Genomic DNA, 17366 nt, shown 5'->3' with positions numbered 1-17366 from the left:
AGGGAAAGGCAAGGGAAAGAAAAGACATCAATTGCTCTAAAAGCACCAGGCCCATATATTGGGATATTCTTCAGTGATAAAGAGGAATGAAGTACTAGAACATGCTATAACATGAATGAACCTTGAAAACATTACACTAAGTGAAAGAAGCCAGTCACAAAAGATCACATATTATATGTATGATTCCATTTATATGAAATGTCCAGAATAGGCAAACCCACAGAGACAAAGAGCAAATTAGTAGTTGCCTAGGCCTGAGGGGTGGAAAATTGGGGAGTAGTAGCTAAAGGGTATAGGCCAAGGTGTCCTTAAGGTGAGGAGTGAAAATGTTCTAAAATCACCTCTAAATATAAGAAAAATCACTGAATAGTATACTTTAAATGGGTGAATTGTATGGTATGTGGAAATCTCTTGCGAAAAAATAAAGAATACATCTAATTACAATTTTTAAGAAGCACTACTAGGGTCTGGCCTCGGAAACTTCCTTCCCTGCGCCCCCTGCCCCTGTCATCCTGCTAGAGCAGGTGGGCTCTCACAGGGTTTGGGGTCATTTTGGGGAAAAGTCAAGACAGGACAGTTCAAGATTCTCTGAGGCCCCCCGAAGGCTGTTTGGGACCTAGGCCACCTTCTCGGTGTGAGTAGGGCCGCTCGCCCAGGCTGGGCCTGCAGGGGTGCGGCAGGCTCCCCCTCCTGCCTCTCCTGGAGCGCCCGGCGGGAGTCGCCCTCCAGCGGGGGCGGTCGCTGCGACACTGCCCCAGCCGCCGTGTGGGCAGGAGCGGCTCCAGCGCGGGCGGGGCCGCGGGAGAGGCGCCCGAACCGGTTGCAGAGAAACCGCGCCAGCCCGCTGCTCCCCGCGGTGCATACTCCACGTTGCCTGTTCACCTCAAAACAAGGGCGGGGGCGCAGGGACCCCCAAAGAAAGCGGCAGCGGAGAGCGCTGCAGTCTGGTCTCTAGGCTAGGCTCCCTATCCCCTGCGGAGGGGACCGGGCAGGGAACGCGGGCCCGGCCCGAGCCGCCCGGGGTCCGCCCGGGGTCCGCCCGGGGTCCGGTCTGGGCCTTGTCTTGGTCGCGGCGCCCCCTGGCGGCCAGAGCCAGGAGTGTCCAGTGGGCTCCGGTGTCCCGCACTGCCGGGAGGAGGGACTTGTATCTGCGGGGCGGGGACTCGGGGACTTCCGCGGGCAGGGCGGCCCCAGGTGCGGGCCCTTCGCGGCGCAGCTGGCCAGGCTCCCGCAGCGTCGGCGCCGCCCATGGCCGAAGTGCTCCAGCCGGACCCCGGGGCGGCCGAGGGCGCGGAGGCCCAAGCCGTGGAGACGCCGGGCTGGAAGGCCCCGGAGGACGCGGGCCCCCAGGTAGGCGCCGAGCGCGGGCGCGGAGGGGCCCTGCCGGGCAGGCCGGGGACGCGGGCCCGCCTTCGCGCTGATTTGTAGTGAGATCGGAGGTTCCCGTAGAGTTAAGTACAAAGTTGTTTTAAATGTTCCCAGCCTCTACCCCGGAACCTGCGCAGACGGGAAAGTTCGGTCGTTTAGCCCTACCCGCAAGTGCGGGCCGTGCCTCAATTTCTTGTCGTGTGAGGAGGGTGGGGGACGGATAAGGAACTCCCGAACCCGCAGTGGGACCTTCCGGGCTGAGGATGTGTAATAAATAGGTGCTGGTTTTCGTTGTTGTTTTTAACATGACTTGAGTCTCGAGTTGTGGGGGGCTGGAGTCACCGTGGTCCCTAATCCCATAGACCCCGGGGCGGGGCAGCCCCTAGACAGGCCGGCTCCAGGGAGGGCCGAGATCAAGGCACCTGTATTGTTGGATCTCACCTCCTGCCCTCTTAGAATTGCTTCTTCTCGAGGTTTTCTCTGTTCCATTTTAGCCCGGAAGTTATGAGATCCGACACTATGCACCAGCCAAGTGGGTCAGCACTTCCGTTGAGTCTATGGACTGGGATTCAGCCATCCAGACTGGCTTTACAAAACTGAACAGCTACATCCAAGGCAAAAACGAGAAAGGTAAAGGCAGCTTTCCTTGTGAATGCTTACATTGTGATTGACTCTCCAGGGTTATTATTGAGTTTTAGCTTATTAAAGAAATATCCTCTAGAAAAGAAAAATAACCAGATGCTCAAATACTTTATGTTTTCAGACAAGGACTCTCCTTAGGACCATTAGTGTCCGCTAGAGGAGGGTCACCCTGGGTAGTACTTCTCCACCTCTGTGCTCTGTTTCTGCTGGATGAACTGAGCTCGGTGTAACTAGGGATAAATGCTTCAAGATAATTTGGTGACACATAGGGTCAGAGACATCAGGAGGCAGGAAGGTCCCAAGATTAGGGATCTCAAGTCATAACTTATGGTTCTGGCTCTGCCACTATTTATATTTTAGCAGGTGTCTTAGCCTACGGGACCTCATTTTCTGAATGGTAAAGAAAAAAGTATTGACTGGACCATGTACTCTCTACTTTCCATCTCTAAAAATGTAGAATTTATGAATCAAAAATATCAATAGTACAGAAGGTGTTTAATGTGGGCAGTGAATAATTGAATAAATTTTTCCTTTTTTTAAGATGAAAATTGAAAGTATATATTTTTGTCAAGAGTGTAAAGTCAATCTAGAGGCTCAGATCAAAAAGGAATAGGTTACATTTTTAAACACAGTCATAAACACACTAAATTTGCTTTCATTTTTATGGCACAGAGATGAAAATAAAGATGACAGCTCCGGTGACAAGCTACGTGGAACCCGGTTCAGGTCCTTTTAGTGAGTCTACCATTACCATTTCCCTGTATATCCCCTCTGAGCAGCAATTTGATCCGCCCAGGCCTTCAGAGTCAGATGTCTTCATTGAAGACAGAGCCGAAATGACTGTGTTTGTACGGTGAGTGGTAGATAATTTATAGCCCTGCTGACTGCTGGTTTTACTTGTGTGCACTCAGTTTAGCTGCTATGCAATTTCAGCAGACTTTTCACCCTCCATAAATCAGGTATAATACATTTTGTGGTGTTTTTCTACTGGCTTAGTTTTATATGTTACTAAGGTCTATCGCAAGAAGTAATCAATTCATTTAATGAGAACTCTATTGCATACCTTTCATCTATAAGATAAAATACAAATTATATTTCCCCCCACTCAAAAAAAAAAACACAAAAAAACCTGTAAGAATACCTTTACCTGCAATCTAATTATACCAGAATGAAAATACCTTAAAACACAGTACATGATACCTATCTTAGTTTGTTCAGGCAGCTATAACAAAATACCATAGACTAGGTAGCTTATGAAAAACAGAAATTTCTCAGTTCTGGAGGCTGGGAAGTTCAAGTTCAAGGTGCTGGCGGTTTCAGACTGGTGAGGGCCCACTTCCTGGTTGACAGATGGCACCCTCCCGCTACATCCTCACACAGTGGAAGAGGCAAGGCAGCTCTCTGGGGCCTTCTATAAGGGCACTAATCCCATTCATGAGGACTCTACTCTCGTGACCTAATCATTTCCCAAGGCCCCACTTCCTAATACCATCACATTGGTGATTAAGTTTTCATCATATGAATTTGGGGGTGGGAGGTCACAAACATTTGAGTCCATAGCATTCCACCCCTGGCCTTACAAATTTCATGTCCCTGTCACATGTAAAATGCATTCATTCCATCCAATAGCCCCCAAATTCTTAACTCTTTTCAGCATCATCTCAAAAGTCTAAAGTCCAGAATCTCATCTGAAGATCATCTAAATCAAATCTAGGTGAGATTCAAGGTGTAATTCATCTTGAGGCAAATTCCCTCCAGCTGTGAACCTGTGAAATCAAATGTGTTGTGTGCTTCCAAAATACAATGGTGGGACAGACGTGGCTAGACATCCATTCCGATAGGTAGAAATAGGAAAAAAGAAATGGGCAACAGGTCCCAAGTCCCAAATCTTAACACTTAAGATTAATTTTCTTTGACCCAGGGCACTGCCCTCCAGGCCCACTGGGGTGGATGTCCTGCCTTGTTGGATAGGAGTTGGGCCCTGTCCCATGACTTTGGGTGGTCCCACCCCCACTGTGGCTCTACTAGGCTATAGCCTAGTAGCTCTACTAGTCTGGTGTGCCCTTCTCCTGCGACTCCAGTAGGTATTGCCCTACTGGGGACTCTATATATTGGCCCTGCCCTTGCTGTGGCCCTTTGCCTGGGTCACACACCCAAGGCTCTGGGCAGCTCTATCCTTCCAAATCTAGGTGGAGGTAGCCACACCCCCATGGCTTGTGCATTCTGCACGCCAGCAGAGATAGTACTGCATGGACGCTGCCAAGGTTTACTGCCTGTGCCCTCCAGAGGGGTGGCCATTGCAGCCCATGCCACATCTTGGTTCAATGGAGCTGAATGTAGAGTGGCAAAGAGTGCTGCAGTGGCACGAGGGTGCAGAGCTGGGAGGCAGTGCTAGAGAGTGAGCTCTAAGGCCCCACACGTGCCCAAGACCCCTCCTTTGAAATTCTTTTGGCCCCCTAGGTACCGGCACTCAGGCCTGTGAAGGGAGGGGCAGCCCTATAATCTCTGAAATGCCTTTGGAGTCATTCTTGCACTGTCTTGGAGAATGGGTCCTGGCTTCTGTTTAGATGGCAGCTCCATACTAACCTCCTTATCAAAAGGTTGCTTGGCCACACCCTTGTTCTCTCTTGAACAAGCTTTCTCATTTCTTTCAATATGGATAAGCTAAGAATTTTCCGAATTTTAAAACTCTGCTTCCCTTTTGTTTAAAAATTTAATCTTTGTTTTTCTCTTCTCGTATTTTACTATAAGCATTCAAGAGAAGCCAAGCCACACCTTCAACTCTTTGCTTAAAAATTTGTTCAGCCAAATATCCTTTTTCATCACGCACAAGTTCTACTGTGCACATTACACTAGGACACGAACACAATTCAGCCGAGTTCTTTGCTGTGTCAGGACAAGAATCACCTTTCCTCCAGTTTCCAGTAACCTGTTCCTCATTTCCATCTGAGAATTCATCAGACTGGCCTTTACCTCAAAGTGTCACAATCTGGTATACAACTCCGACGTCTCCTTGGAACTGCCCTTGCCATCCTCAGCGGTGCCCTTGGATTTGTCACGTGACTGCAGTCCTCTCCCACGTGACCCCTGCAGCATTCTGTTCTGACCAGTCTGTTTCCTTAATACTTGTTCATCCTTTAACTTTTGGAAGGTCTTTCTCTTGTCATTTCTTTATCTCCGTGGGCTCCTCCTGAGCACCCTGGCCCAGGAATCACCATTGATGCCCGTTGTTGACCCTCCTGTCATAGCCGACTTGCTCTGGCAGGTCGTTCACATTGCTTCAACTCCTGAGTCTAATGACCCTCAAGTCTAGAAGTATCTCCAGATCTGCTTTCCCTCCTCATTGGACATCTCTATTTAGGGGTGAGAGTTGGGGGACCAAACTCAACAGCCCTAAAAATGAGCCTTCCCCAGTTTCCAAACCTCTGATCTTACAATGCCTGTCTCCGTAAAGGGCCTCATCAGCCAGACTGTCTCCCCAGCAAGGAGCTTTATGGTCGTCACCATGCACCCTTCCCTGACAGCTGGTCCCCAGATCGGCCCACTCACCTCAGAATGATTCATGATCTGATCCTTGTTCTCCATCACCATCGTTGCTCCCTCAGGTCCTCACCTTGAAAGGATCACACCTAAGTCATCTTTGTATACCCCAGTGCATGCCTGACACTCCCAGTAGATACTGGGATGTGTACTGATCTCCATTGAATTTTTTCTTGACGATTTCACATCAGTAGCCTGCAGACAGTTTTCACCGTCCCAGTCTTTCTCTCTCCTCTTCCACACTGTTACTCCATTTGAAAATCTCTGGGGTTCCCTCTTGCTTCCTAGGGGAAGCTCAGACTATTCACATGGTGCCCAGGGCCCCTTGTGACATGGACCCACCCTGTCTCAGTAGCTCCTCTTCCTCTGACGTGGGCTCCACTGACCTTCCCACCCTTCACGGAACATGCCATGTTCTTCCTCATCTCTTTACCTTTGAGCTCAGGCAAGTTACTCCACTTTTCCTTGCTAAAATCTCCTCATCTGTAAAATGCGTCCAATCATAGTGCTTACCTATCTCTTAGGGTTGCCATGAAAGTCAAATGAGTTAATTCACGTGAGACACTTAGAGCATGGGCAGCATACACTACTAGCTCTAGTGCACGCTCTCTTCCTGAAGAGCCCACTTTCATCCTACAGGAGAAATGGCATCTCTTCTGTGATGCCTTCCTCAGTTTCTCCGGTCAGCCAGTTACTCTGTCCTTGGTGCCCTTTCTTCTGCGATTTTTCTTCTAAGGTATAGTGACTTACTTATAGACTATAACTTCCTCAAGAATATGACAGCATATTACTGTGTCCATGTATTCTAGCCTCTAGCGAGACAGGTGCATGGGGGTGGGCGGCACAGTATGTGTTTGCATACTGAATAAAGCAGTGGATAGTTCATTGTAGAACAACATGTAATAGAGAACAAGAGATGACTTCCAATTAGAGGGTTCAAGATTCGATTTAAGGGAAAAAATGGGATCCGAAAACAAATTCCCTTTGTACAGAACATACTCATTATTGGCTCTTCATTAAGAAAATAAATAATAAATTTAGGAGCCAAAATGTTTCTTAACACATGGTTCAGAATTTTATATTCAGTGGACATGATTCAAATGATAGAACAGAAGAGTTGTGTCAACTCACCCTCAATGTTTTATTATGTATACATGTGCAGACAGAGATCCCCATACTTAAGGATTTAAAGGGAACTGTGTGCCTGAATGATTCGAGGTGGTGGGTAGACACTGCTGAATAAAACAGACGTGGTTTGTACCCTTCAGAGTTTACATCTTATCTGAAGCATGGTAGGATTGATTTTTCCCATTGTCTCATTGACAGTAAGACTTACACCAAAGAAGGCATATTAGGAATGTTTTTGTCTCTCAAGTGTTTCTCTTATTCTGAACCTTCAAATTCAAATTCATTGTGCTTGCATGTCAGCAACTCAGCTAGGTCACTATGCTGTCATGATTTAATCTCAGTATATTTTCATTTTGCCCTCCTGGGGACTCTCTTATATACTTTAAAATCTATACTCAAACTTTTATTCTTTCTCCTTGTTTTGTTTATATCTTTTGACTGCCTTTTCTTCCCCACGCCCTAGCTGCCTCCTAACCGGCTCCCCCTTGCCAATCTATTTTCCATCTATCTGCCTATATTATCCAGATCCGATCAAGTTACTTTTCTGCTCAACATCCTTCAGAATAATCTCAAAAGGCCTTAGGCTAATGTATTATACCAGGTTCTTCCTTCTGGCCCTGCGTCACCTTCCTGGCCCCATTTTATGCCTCACTGTGAAAACACTCTGTATTTTTAGACTTCTGTTCCTTTTCCTACCCCTCCCCTTTCTTTGTTCAGCAAAACCACCCTGCATTCCAGGCCGAACTCAGAGGAAACCCCTCACCCCAGATTTCATCATGTCCTCAGGGCTCCCACAGCACTTTGATCTTGTCTCTGTTAAAACTCCTCTTGGGACGTATAGAAGGAGCTGCCAAACGTGGGTCTCTTCAATTGGACTATAAACTCATAGAGGTCAAACTATATCCTGTTCATCTGGAAGCCAGTGCCTACTCTTTTCCTGAGGAGAGGAAGAAAGGAGCAATGTTTGGGAGAAAATTCAGAGTCTGGAAGGGGGGTTGTGCTGGGCGTTCAGTGTGTTGTTTGACCAGCAGCATCAGCATGTGTCTGGGAGCTTGTTAGAAAGCAGACTCTCAGGCCCCGCCCAGAACTCCTGAATCTGCATTTAAAAAAAATTTTTGTTTTTAGTTATGGGTACATAGCTATATGTATTTATAAGGTGATGTTTTGGTACAGGCATACAATGTGTAGTAATCAAATCAGGGTAATTGGGGTATCCATCACCTCAAACATTTATCATTTCTTTGTGTTAGAAACATTCCAGTCCCACTCTTTTAGTTGTTTTAAAGGATACCCTAACTTATTGTTAACTATAGTCACTCTGTCGTGCTGAATCTGCATTTTAACAAGATCCACTGGTGACTTGTATGCACTTTAAAGGCTGAGAAGCACAGGGTTAGAGCGCATGAGACCACATAGGTTTCAAATCTGTCTGTCAACAGCTGGGAGGAGGGACATGTTCTCCTGGGCCGCCTGCAGTCACACTTAGCGCAGGAATCCAAGGGAGGGAGTGGCCAGGTCGGAGAGAGGGCGGCTCTGAAGCTGCACCTCACCCAGCGCCTGAGTCTCTTTTCAGACTGACATTCACATTGGTACTAATGTCATTCACGGTTATTTGCTTTCTCCTTTGTAGGTCTTTCGATGGATTCTCTAGTGCCCAAAAGAATCAAGAACAACTTTTGACGTTAGCAAGCATCTTGAGGGAAGACGGAAAAGTTTTCGATGAAAAGGTTTACTACACAGCAGGCTACAACAGCCCTTTCAAATTGCTTAATAGAAATAATGAAGTGTGGTTGATTCAGAAAAATGAACCCTCCAAAGAGAATGAGTGAGAAAATGAAAAAAAATTCCATCGCCAGGGGCAAAACTTCTATTTAATGTAGACATCAGCACTACCAATAAGTGTGCGTCTGGTCCCTACTTGAGAGTACTACTATGCATTGAGCTTATTTCGTGCCTTTTTAATGCTTGACGCTTTATCTAGGTGCACAGATAACAGGGGACAGTAGTCTATACACATGCAAATCGGTCACCTGTTTCTGTGAGGATCCTGGGAAATGTCACTTACTTCCTTTTTCTTTGCTGCATCACAATCATGTTGCCTTTTTCTGCTTGGATTTGTGTCAGGTGGATATTATGTCTTCCAGATATTACCAATAAAAATGTTGAAGATTAATCTTGTGTGGAACTACCAGGCGGTCCGGCCTGAAGCGGTGAAATTCAGCTGGACACAAAAATCAAACTGTACACAAACTGTACAGAAACTGTACAGAACTGTACACAAACATATAATTTTAAAATTCACTTGAATTTCTGAAGTATTTCCTACAGTATTAAGGGTCTCCAAGGACTACAGGATTTCAACCAACTCGAACAATCAGCCCATTTTGCAGCTTTTTTGTTTGTGCGCAATCCAGCTGGGTGGAACTAGCCCCTGCCAGACCCTGGCAGTTTATAGATGAACTCAAGTGAACTTTCCTCATTGCCATGCTAAAGTCTCCATCTTGAGGGGAGCTACAGCTTCATTACCATCATATGCAACCTGTGTGCTAGCATATGGGACTCATCATGCCTGTGCAAACCCCTCCCCTACATGTGGGGACGAATTTTTTTTTCTTTATCTAGTGCCCCATAAAAACCCCAGCCACTTTCCCTTGGTGAGACACTGCTTTGGAGAAAGTTCCCGGTGCTCTCCTTGCTTTCTGCAAATAACAAAACTCTTACTGATTAAGACCCATGTTCTCCTGGAGAGTTGTTTGTTGCTCACCAGGTGAGTGAACCCTGATCTTTTAGGTAACAAAGCATTATTCAAAGAGTGGGTTGCTGCAAAATCAAGGAGGTTAGAAATCTTTGCCTAATTGTGTTGGAAAATGCTTGTCCTGGAAAAGATAAAGTCACAGACACCTGGAAACCTGTTGGGAAGGGCGCCTGCTCTGCTGTAGGTTCCTGGAGGCTGATGGCTTTAGGAGCAGGAGCCTGGCGCTCGGTAACTTCCCACAATTACAGCTGCTTGTGAATGGCATGACTTCCAGTTCCTGTCACGGCATGTTTAATTAGAGACCAGCCACTCACTTGCCAGGAGACGATCACTTACATAGGCGATTGGAGCATCCAGTGAATGAGAGGATGGGGCCAGGGGATGTCTGGGGTCCCTCCAACCCTGACATTATATGATCTCTCTCAGAATTAAGCTCCCCAAGCTGGAACCTGGATACAGTAGACCAGCATACCTATAGTTAACAGTGTCTGTGGCTAACATTTATGGATTGCCTCCTAGATGCACTGTTCTGAATGCTTCCCCCAAATTACCACACTCTACCCTCCATTTTACAGATGGGGAAATGGAGGCACAGAGATGTTAGGTAACTTGCCCAAATGGAACTGTGAGGGCAGAGGGTGATTCGAGCCCAGGCAGCCTGACCCTGGGGTCATTGCTGTTGACCACCACGCCCCATAGGCAGCGGCTCTCAGGAGTGCGGCTCTCACGCTCCATCAGCAGGCTGGCGCTCCATGGTGGGGCTCTTCCTGCATGATTGTGACTTCCGAGATGTCTTTGAGACTATAATTTTTGATACAAAACAGGCTAGATTTGGGGTTTTGAAATCATTATGGACATAAATTTTGAAATTCCAGGCAATTATTTTCCAAAGGTATTTGCTTATTGAATTTATTGATCCCTTGCATCTTTAACACTTGCCAAAAAGCCATGAAATTTCTTTTATAGCACAGTTACCATCGCTGCCTGGAGGGCCCAGCCCTCCACTGATGCATGGCCACCGCCCTAACCTCCACTGTCATGAGGTGACTATTTCTGATATTTCCTCTCTAGTCCTACATGCAACATGAACCTCTAATGCAATAAATCCCATTTTAAATGAAAGTAGCATATTTCTGATGACCAAGATTCAGTTGAAGTCTAAAACATATTCAAGAAAAAAATTGGTTTCATACCATTCGAGTTCAGGGTATCCCTTGTTTTCCTCTTCCTTAAATCATAACTGAAACAGTTTTCAGTGCTAAATTGATCAATCCACAAAGTACTTCTCACAGCAGTGAATCATTTTAATTATGTGGTGGTTACTGATTATGCCGTGTCCCTTATGTTTAACAATTATCTATAGGAAGACGGTGTCTAGACCCTTCGTTAAGGCTCTGCCTTCACTCGTGCTGCTGGTCTCATTCTCGCTCCACCAATTCGCTCCTCTCCTCCCCTTTGCAGTCTCTCCCTCTCCACACGCCAGCAGGCTCAGACTCTACTACAGGACGGTAATTCCCATCTCTCCCCTGCCTTGGTTATCCAGTTTCTCTGGAGAGTTGTCCGAAGTCTTCCTCAGAGCCCTAGGTCGTGAGGAGGCATCTCGGGGACCATGACGGGGAGTTAAGGTGGGTAGTTCCCACCCCGCACTGTGCATCCCACAGAGCAGTCACGTGTGTTTGTGGGTAGGTCAGTCTTTCCTAAAATTATGTTTTTAAAAAGTCTGAAAATAATTCATTTAAACTTAGTGCATTCATTCATTTCTTTCTAGTCATTGTTGAATCCCCCCAAAATCTTGCTTTGTCCCCTAAACATTTCACAGAAATGTCACTTATTTTCCTGCATTCTTTAAGTCATTATGGAGTCCCTACTGTGTTCCAGGCGCTACACTGGGGACTGGGAAATGCGGGTGAGCGAAACCACCTCCCCAGCTCCTCACCAGGGATGTCCTCTTCACCAGCTCCAACGACATCTCTCACTCTTCTGTTTAGTTCACCTTCCTGCTAAGAAAACAGTGGTGACCACGACAGACAAGCCTCCTGGCCTGTGGAGTTTACATTCTGGAGAGTGAGGCGTTCAAAGCAAACGCTATTTGAAATTGTGGCAAGTGCTGTCAAGAACTGAAAGGGGACACAGGGTTGGGGTGTGGTTTGTCGGGTGTGGTGGACGTCACATGGGGTGGGGAAGAGACAGTTGAGACTTGACTGATGAGAAGGAGCCTGTCAGACGGAAGCAGAGGTGGAGGTTGGGGGGGCATCTTGGGCAGCGGTGACAGCGCCAGAAGAAGAGGCCACGTTCAGTACCCAGAGCAGAAAGTTGCACCCATTGCTTGCTGAGCAAGAGAGCGCTGTGCTCATAGCGCACGGTCTCTCCAGATAAAAACTGCTGATCTCGTACAGGGTTTTCGCAAGCGTGGAGTTCAAGGATTAACAGACTTTCAAAAGCATTTAGGGGTTGGCTGAGCCTTTAGTTGTGGAGGTGTGGAGGTGCAGTTTGGTTACCAGAGTGAGGCCGCTGCTGATTAGCGTGGTTTAGAGGCCTGGTTTAGAAGCGAGGTTACTGATGCGAAGTTGTCATCGATTGTTTCTGGTACTTACTTGTTACTGTGGCCAAAGAATGGTCATTTCTATTCTGGAATTTAGAGTTGTGGCAGACAACCACGTGGAGGTGTGCCATGCAAATTTACCTTCAAGAAAGTACTAGCAGTCCAGCTGTGAGGTGTGTGGTCAGCTGACAGTCTCCAGCTGTTAACACAAGGTGTACTTTGGAATTCAAGACAAGGACACACTATTAGGGGGAGGGGCAGCCTAGCTTTTGATGGAGCAAAGCAGTGGTAGCTGGCGCCAGGTTTTTCTGGCAACTTCCAGCCAATGACTGAGCAAGGTGGCGGTACAAGACCTAGCCATTTCTGCTCAACTCAGAACACCTCTAGTAAACAGTCTTTGCTCCAGAGCTTCTTAGTGGACTGGTAGAGATTTTGTCAGATCTAACAGCTCCTCCGTTCAACCCTGCTTTTCCCTTTTCCTTTCAGAGGTGCAACTTCACCACACATCTTTTGCACCCCTAACTCTGCCTCAGCCTCAAATTGGCACAATTGGTACCAGTGGCCCAAGAACATAGATGGTAAGACAGCATTGGAGACTGAGTCACTCACTGGCTGGTTCTGAGGCCCCCATCCCTGTTGGATAGACAGCCCCTGGCACAAGAAGGCTGTGCAATTATTAAAATGGGATGAAACAGCACGCTGGTGCAGGGGACTGCAGTGACTGGCGGATGATTCGGTTGTTTAAAATATGGGAGAAGGGTGGATAATAAATACAAGGACAATGGACTTGAGTGGTTATTACTGAGTTGGATTGATGTCCTTCAGGTGGATAATGAAAAGCTGAGGTCAATTAATAAGCAATTTAAAACTAAGGGTGAGAGTTGGAGTCACTTTGGTGGCTTGCCAACAAGTCTTCATCCCATGCAGTAGCCAAATAGAAAAAGCCGAAGGGCAAGCACAGGGTGTGATGGTAAAAGTAGCTAACTGCTCACAACGTTCAACCAAGCCAGGTCTCTTGTGTCAAGGTAGTAATCAATCCTGGGAACCTGAAATGTGTGATGGGGACATCTAGTGGATGTCTCTAACAATTTTGACTTTCTGACTATTTCGAGCCTGCAGAAGAGACGCACCCTTCCCCCTGAAGAGCTAGAACTACCCTCCCTCCCTTCCTCCGTCCTAACACAAGGAAAGACAATGTCAGGGTCTTTCCCCAATAAGGCAGCAGGTGCCCCTCAGGAGCTGTCCCCACCCCTTCTCCTGGCTACTAGGCCTATAACCAGAGTTCAGCCACAACGTAATCTGGTTGGGCTGTGCTGGGTCTGGTGGGGGAAGAAATGGCCTGTATGCCAAGGGAGCTGCATGAGCTAGCCAGCACGTACTGTAGGAGCCGGGGGAGTACTCTTGGGACTCGAGTCTGAAGGTGCTTGCTTGGTCGAAGGTGTCAGATTCATAAAACTAGATACGGGAGAGTTTATTGACTTGGAGTTATTTCTCAGGATACAGGATTTAACACCATGAGAAAAATGCCAAGAGATAGTGCAAAGTCACTGCTCCAGGGCGGCTTGGTAGAAGCCTAGAAAAAGTGATCAAAATGCTGAAATGCCTGAATTGCTGAGACAGACAACAGAGGAAGGAATGAAAAGGCTCGAGGAAGGGGGCGTGCTGGAATGGACACATGAGGCAAAGTGCCCGTCAGGGGATTATGCTTCACAGCAAGGTCCAGAGGACCCGGCATTCACCAAGGTCCTTGGGCTGCACTGATGAGAGGGGCTAGAGTGTCACCAAGGGGCTCAGTGGGGGCTCTCCTCTGCAGTCTGGGGCTGGCAGGAAAGGCTGGGTTGGAACTTGGCTTGCTGAGAACAATGTGGATAATGATGAGACCTCTGAGAGCCCAGGTGGCGGTGCTAACCACAGAAGCCAGAATGCCATCGTTAGTATATTAACCACTAAGCGCAAAATGACAGCTAAGGGACCCTGGCCTGTAAAGTCTCATGGCATCCCTGGGGACAAAATAGATAGGTGGTCAGCAAGGGTAATGCTTGATATATAATCAAAGAGAGCAAGAATGGATGAGCAGGGGGCTGAGAGAGAGCACGCCAATAAAAAGAAACCCATGCTTCCTTACCAGTTTCTAGACTCAGCCAGTTTTCTGACCCAAAGCTCATTAACTGAAGAGGTGACTGGATCCTGGGGAGAGGTCCCTGCAAGTGTGCACCGTAATGATTCCCCAGCCTTTTTCCAAAGGAATCTATGGCCTTTACTCAGGTCCCTTCACACTAGGGAAAGAGGAATACCTGGATGTATCGGGGCCCAAATTAACATTTGATACCCAGAAACCCAAAGTATCATTATAGTTTCTCCTCCCCTATTAAAATGGGAGCATATGGAGTTTAGAAAAAAATGTTCTAATCAAAATTTGGCTTGCAGTAGGTCCCCTGGGTCTGCAGACCCAATGTTGGTTATTTGCCTCATCCCTGAATGTATAATTGAGATTGACATACTTGGCAGGTAGAATAACCCCACACTGGTTCCTTGACCAGAGTGTAAGCCTTGAAACCCCCTCCTTCCCAAGCAGGGTAGTAAATCTAAATCAGTATTGCCTTGAACAATATTTTTTAAGCTCCTCAGGTGAACCTCTGCTTCTGACCATGATGGTGAAACAGAAACCCATTTTATGTTTCCATCTTAAACAACTAAAAACCCAAACAAAATATATAGAACAATGGTCTTCAGATAATGAAAGTTCATAGCATAGGACTGTGATCTCTGAGAGAAGGGGGAAAAATGAGGTGAGTCTGATGAATGTTCAAGCTAATGGCTTAGAGGCAGTTTCTAGGCAGCAAAGCAGGGAGGAGGAAGCCTGAGACCAGTGGTCTTGCTGAGTTGAGGAGACAGAGGTCAGTGTTACAGGAGGCCAAGGGGATTAGAATTTGTTGGGCAGAGTAAATGAGAGGAGGAGGAAGCACACACAGAAAGAGCTTGGTAGATCTGCAGTGGGTCCCTTTGAGTCCTTGGCTTAGTGAAGGTGTAAGAAGAAACTACTCTAGCCAAAAAATGAGTAACTGGAAATAGTAAAACAAATAATTTACAGATCACATATGGGGCTGGGAAAAGTTTGTGTTTCCACTAGCCAGAGTAGAAATAACTCATAATGCATGGGGCATCAGGTAGAGTCCTCAAAATGGTGTTGCCTTGGTAGTGATGTTAAAGTATCCATAGACCAAAGCCCTCTCTGGACTTCCCCTAACAAAGCTTAAAAAGCAAGCTTTGGAAAAATCAAACTAATTTCAAGAATGTTGGCTGTGCACCATAATAAAACTCAATACTATTTAAAGGAATACAACAAAATCCATCAACAAACAACATAATGTTAATAATTCCCAACCTCCGGTGAAAAATTAGCAACATAGAGAAACAGAAAAATATTATCCATAGGGATAAAAGATCATTAAAAGTAGACTCAGAAGTGACAGATATGAAAAGATTAGTAGCTTGAATCGTGATCTGGCAGAAATGACCCTACCGACCATCAAGTCCAATGAACCACTGAGGTACTTAGTTCTTCCCATTCCCCCAACTCTGGTTCTACAGGGTCAGAAGTCCTTGTTCACAAAGGGTGTATGCCCTCCCTGGGCAATATAGCAAGAGTCCCATGGAACTACAGTCTACTGCTGCCACTTGGGCACTTTGGCCCCTTTGTGTCCAGGGACCAGTAGGCAAGAAGTACCATGTAGTCAGGGGTAATTAACCCTGAACTGCAAGAAGAGGTAAGCCAGCTGTTAGATGATGGGGACAGGGAGTAAAGCATGTGCACTCAGCTGGCCCACTGGAGACATCTATGTTCTCCTTGCCTAGTGGAAACTATGAATGGACAAATGTAGCAACACTGGTCTGAGAAGGGTTTGGCTCTCAGGAGCTCAGGCCCCACAGGAATGAGAGCTTGGTTCACACCATCAAGAAAGACACCAACACCAGCAGAGATGATAGTTGAGGGTGAGGGGAATTTGGAATGGAGGGAGCAATGATGAGGACCCATTGCAGCCTCAGGACCAATTGCAGGAAGGTGCTATAGTTGGTGCCACCAAACTCCTGTTTTGTAAAATTTCTCCCCAGGAAGAGAGGTCCATCAGAGCCCCAGGGCAGCTGCTCTCTGCATGTGTATGGAGTGGTGGATCCATTTGGGGAAAGGGGTGGACTGGGGCAGGCATGGAGATGTGTCACTTAGATCACCCTACAAGAAAAGACTGGCCAACCAGTTGTGAGAAGCGTGGGCAGCTGACAGCCTCCAGTGTCCTCCTTGGCTTTCAAGCTGAGTTCATGCTATTCTCAAGGTAGGGGGGTTGGTGGCCAAAGATCTAACTAAACTATGGAAATCAAGAGGATGTTTTACTCAGGGTGGCCTCTTGCCAGAGACCAAGCAAGGCAGTGGTACAAGGACCTAGCCATTCAGTCCAACATAGGACTACTCCAAAGATGACCTTTTTCCCCATGTCCCCACTGGGATGGCAGTCTCATGCTCTCCCTGCCTAATCCTGATTCTTCCTTTTGCCCTCTAGTGTTGTTACACTCCATTAACTCTGTCTCAGTGTCTACTGCCTGAAGAACCTAAACTGGTAGAGGAATATAAGAACTTTATTTTCAATAGTTAAAGACTCTAAGGCAGGAAGTGGCTTCTGTCAAGGGACAGAAAGAAGGCAAATGAGGCCCAATCTTCATGAGTGAGGGAAACAGTGGCAGATCTCAAAGGTGGTGCAGGCAACAGCAAGGAGTTCAAATTCTATTGTAACTGTAACATGCAATCTTCGAAAGGTTTCAAGCAGGGGGTGCTAGGAATTATTTTGTGTGCTGAGCTGAGAATGGTCAAAGATGCATAGTAAAGGCAGGGAGGCCAGTTGGGAATCTTTCCCAACAGTTTGGTCAAGAGATGATGTTTTGGTCCTGAGCAGTAGCAGTGGAACTGGGGAGAAGTGATTGGATTTGTGATATGGCTTGGCAGTATGGCTGATTTAACTTGCTTACGGTTTTAGATGTGGGGTGGAGAGGAAAGAGGCCACAGGATGCCCCTAGGTTTGGAGCCTGAGCCATTGTGTGAATGGTAATGCCACTAAGTGATAAGGGAAGGGATTTCAGGAAAGTAGGGTTTGGCTCTACCGTCAAACCCTACACAATGATGCTGCCAGTCAATGGCAGACCACATATACCACAGTGGTTCCATAACATTGTAACACCTTAGTTTCACTGTACCATTTCTATGTTTAGATACACAAATACTTACCATTGTGTTCCAATTGCCTAAAGTATTCAATACAGTAACATGCTGTGCAGGTCTGTAGCCTCGAAGCAATAGGCCATACCATCTAGTGTAAGAGTATAGTAGGCTGTACTATATAG

The 17366-nt window shown here is 46.8% G+C and overlaps 1 protein-coding gene across 1 annotated transcript; it reads left to right on the top strand.

The window, feature by feature from the left end:
• Window positions 1-1060: 1060 nt before the first annotated feature.
• HEBP2 (heme binding protein 2) lies at window positions 1061-8851 on the top strand. The gene is made up of 4 exons (XM_012650494.1): window positions 1061-1350; window positions 1863-1998; window positions 2683-2863; window positions 8309-8851. Exons 1-4 carry the CDS (start codon window positions 1249-1251, stop codon window positions 8505-8507), a joined length of 618 nt encoding a protein of 205 aa, XP_012505948.1. The 5' UTR covers window positions 1061-1248; the 3' UTR covers window positions 8508-8851.
• Window positions 8852-17366: the final 8515 nt, after the last annotated feature.

The sequence above is a fragment of the Propithecus coquereli genome, unplaced genomic scaffold (genome assembly GCF_000956105.1).
Source record: "Propithecus coquereli isolate 6110/MARCELLA unplaced genomic scaffold, Pcoq_1.0 Scaffold329, whole genome shotgun sequence".
Taxonomy (NCBI): Eukaryota; Metazoa; Chordata; class Mammalia; order Primates; family Indriidae; genus Propithecus; species Propithecus coquereli.
Note: the sequence above shows the minus strand (reverse complement) of the source record. Positions and strands in the feature narration are given on the sequence as shown.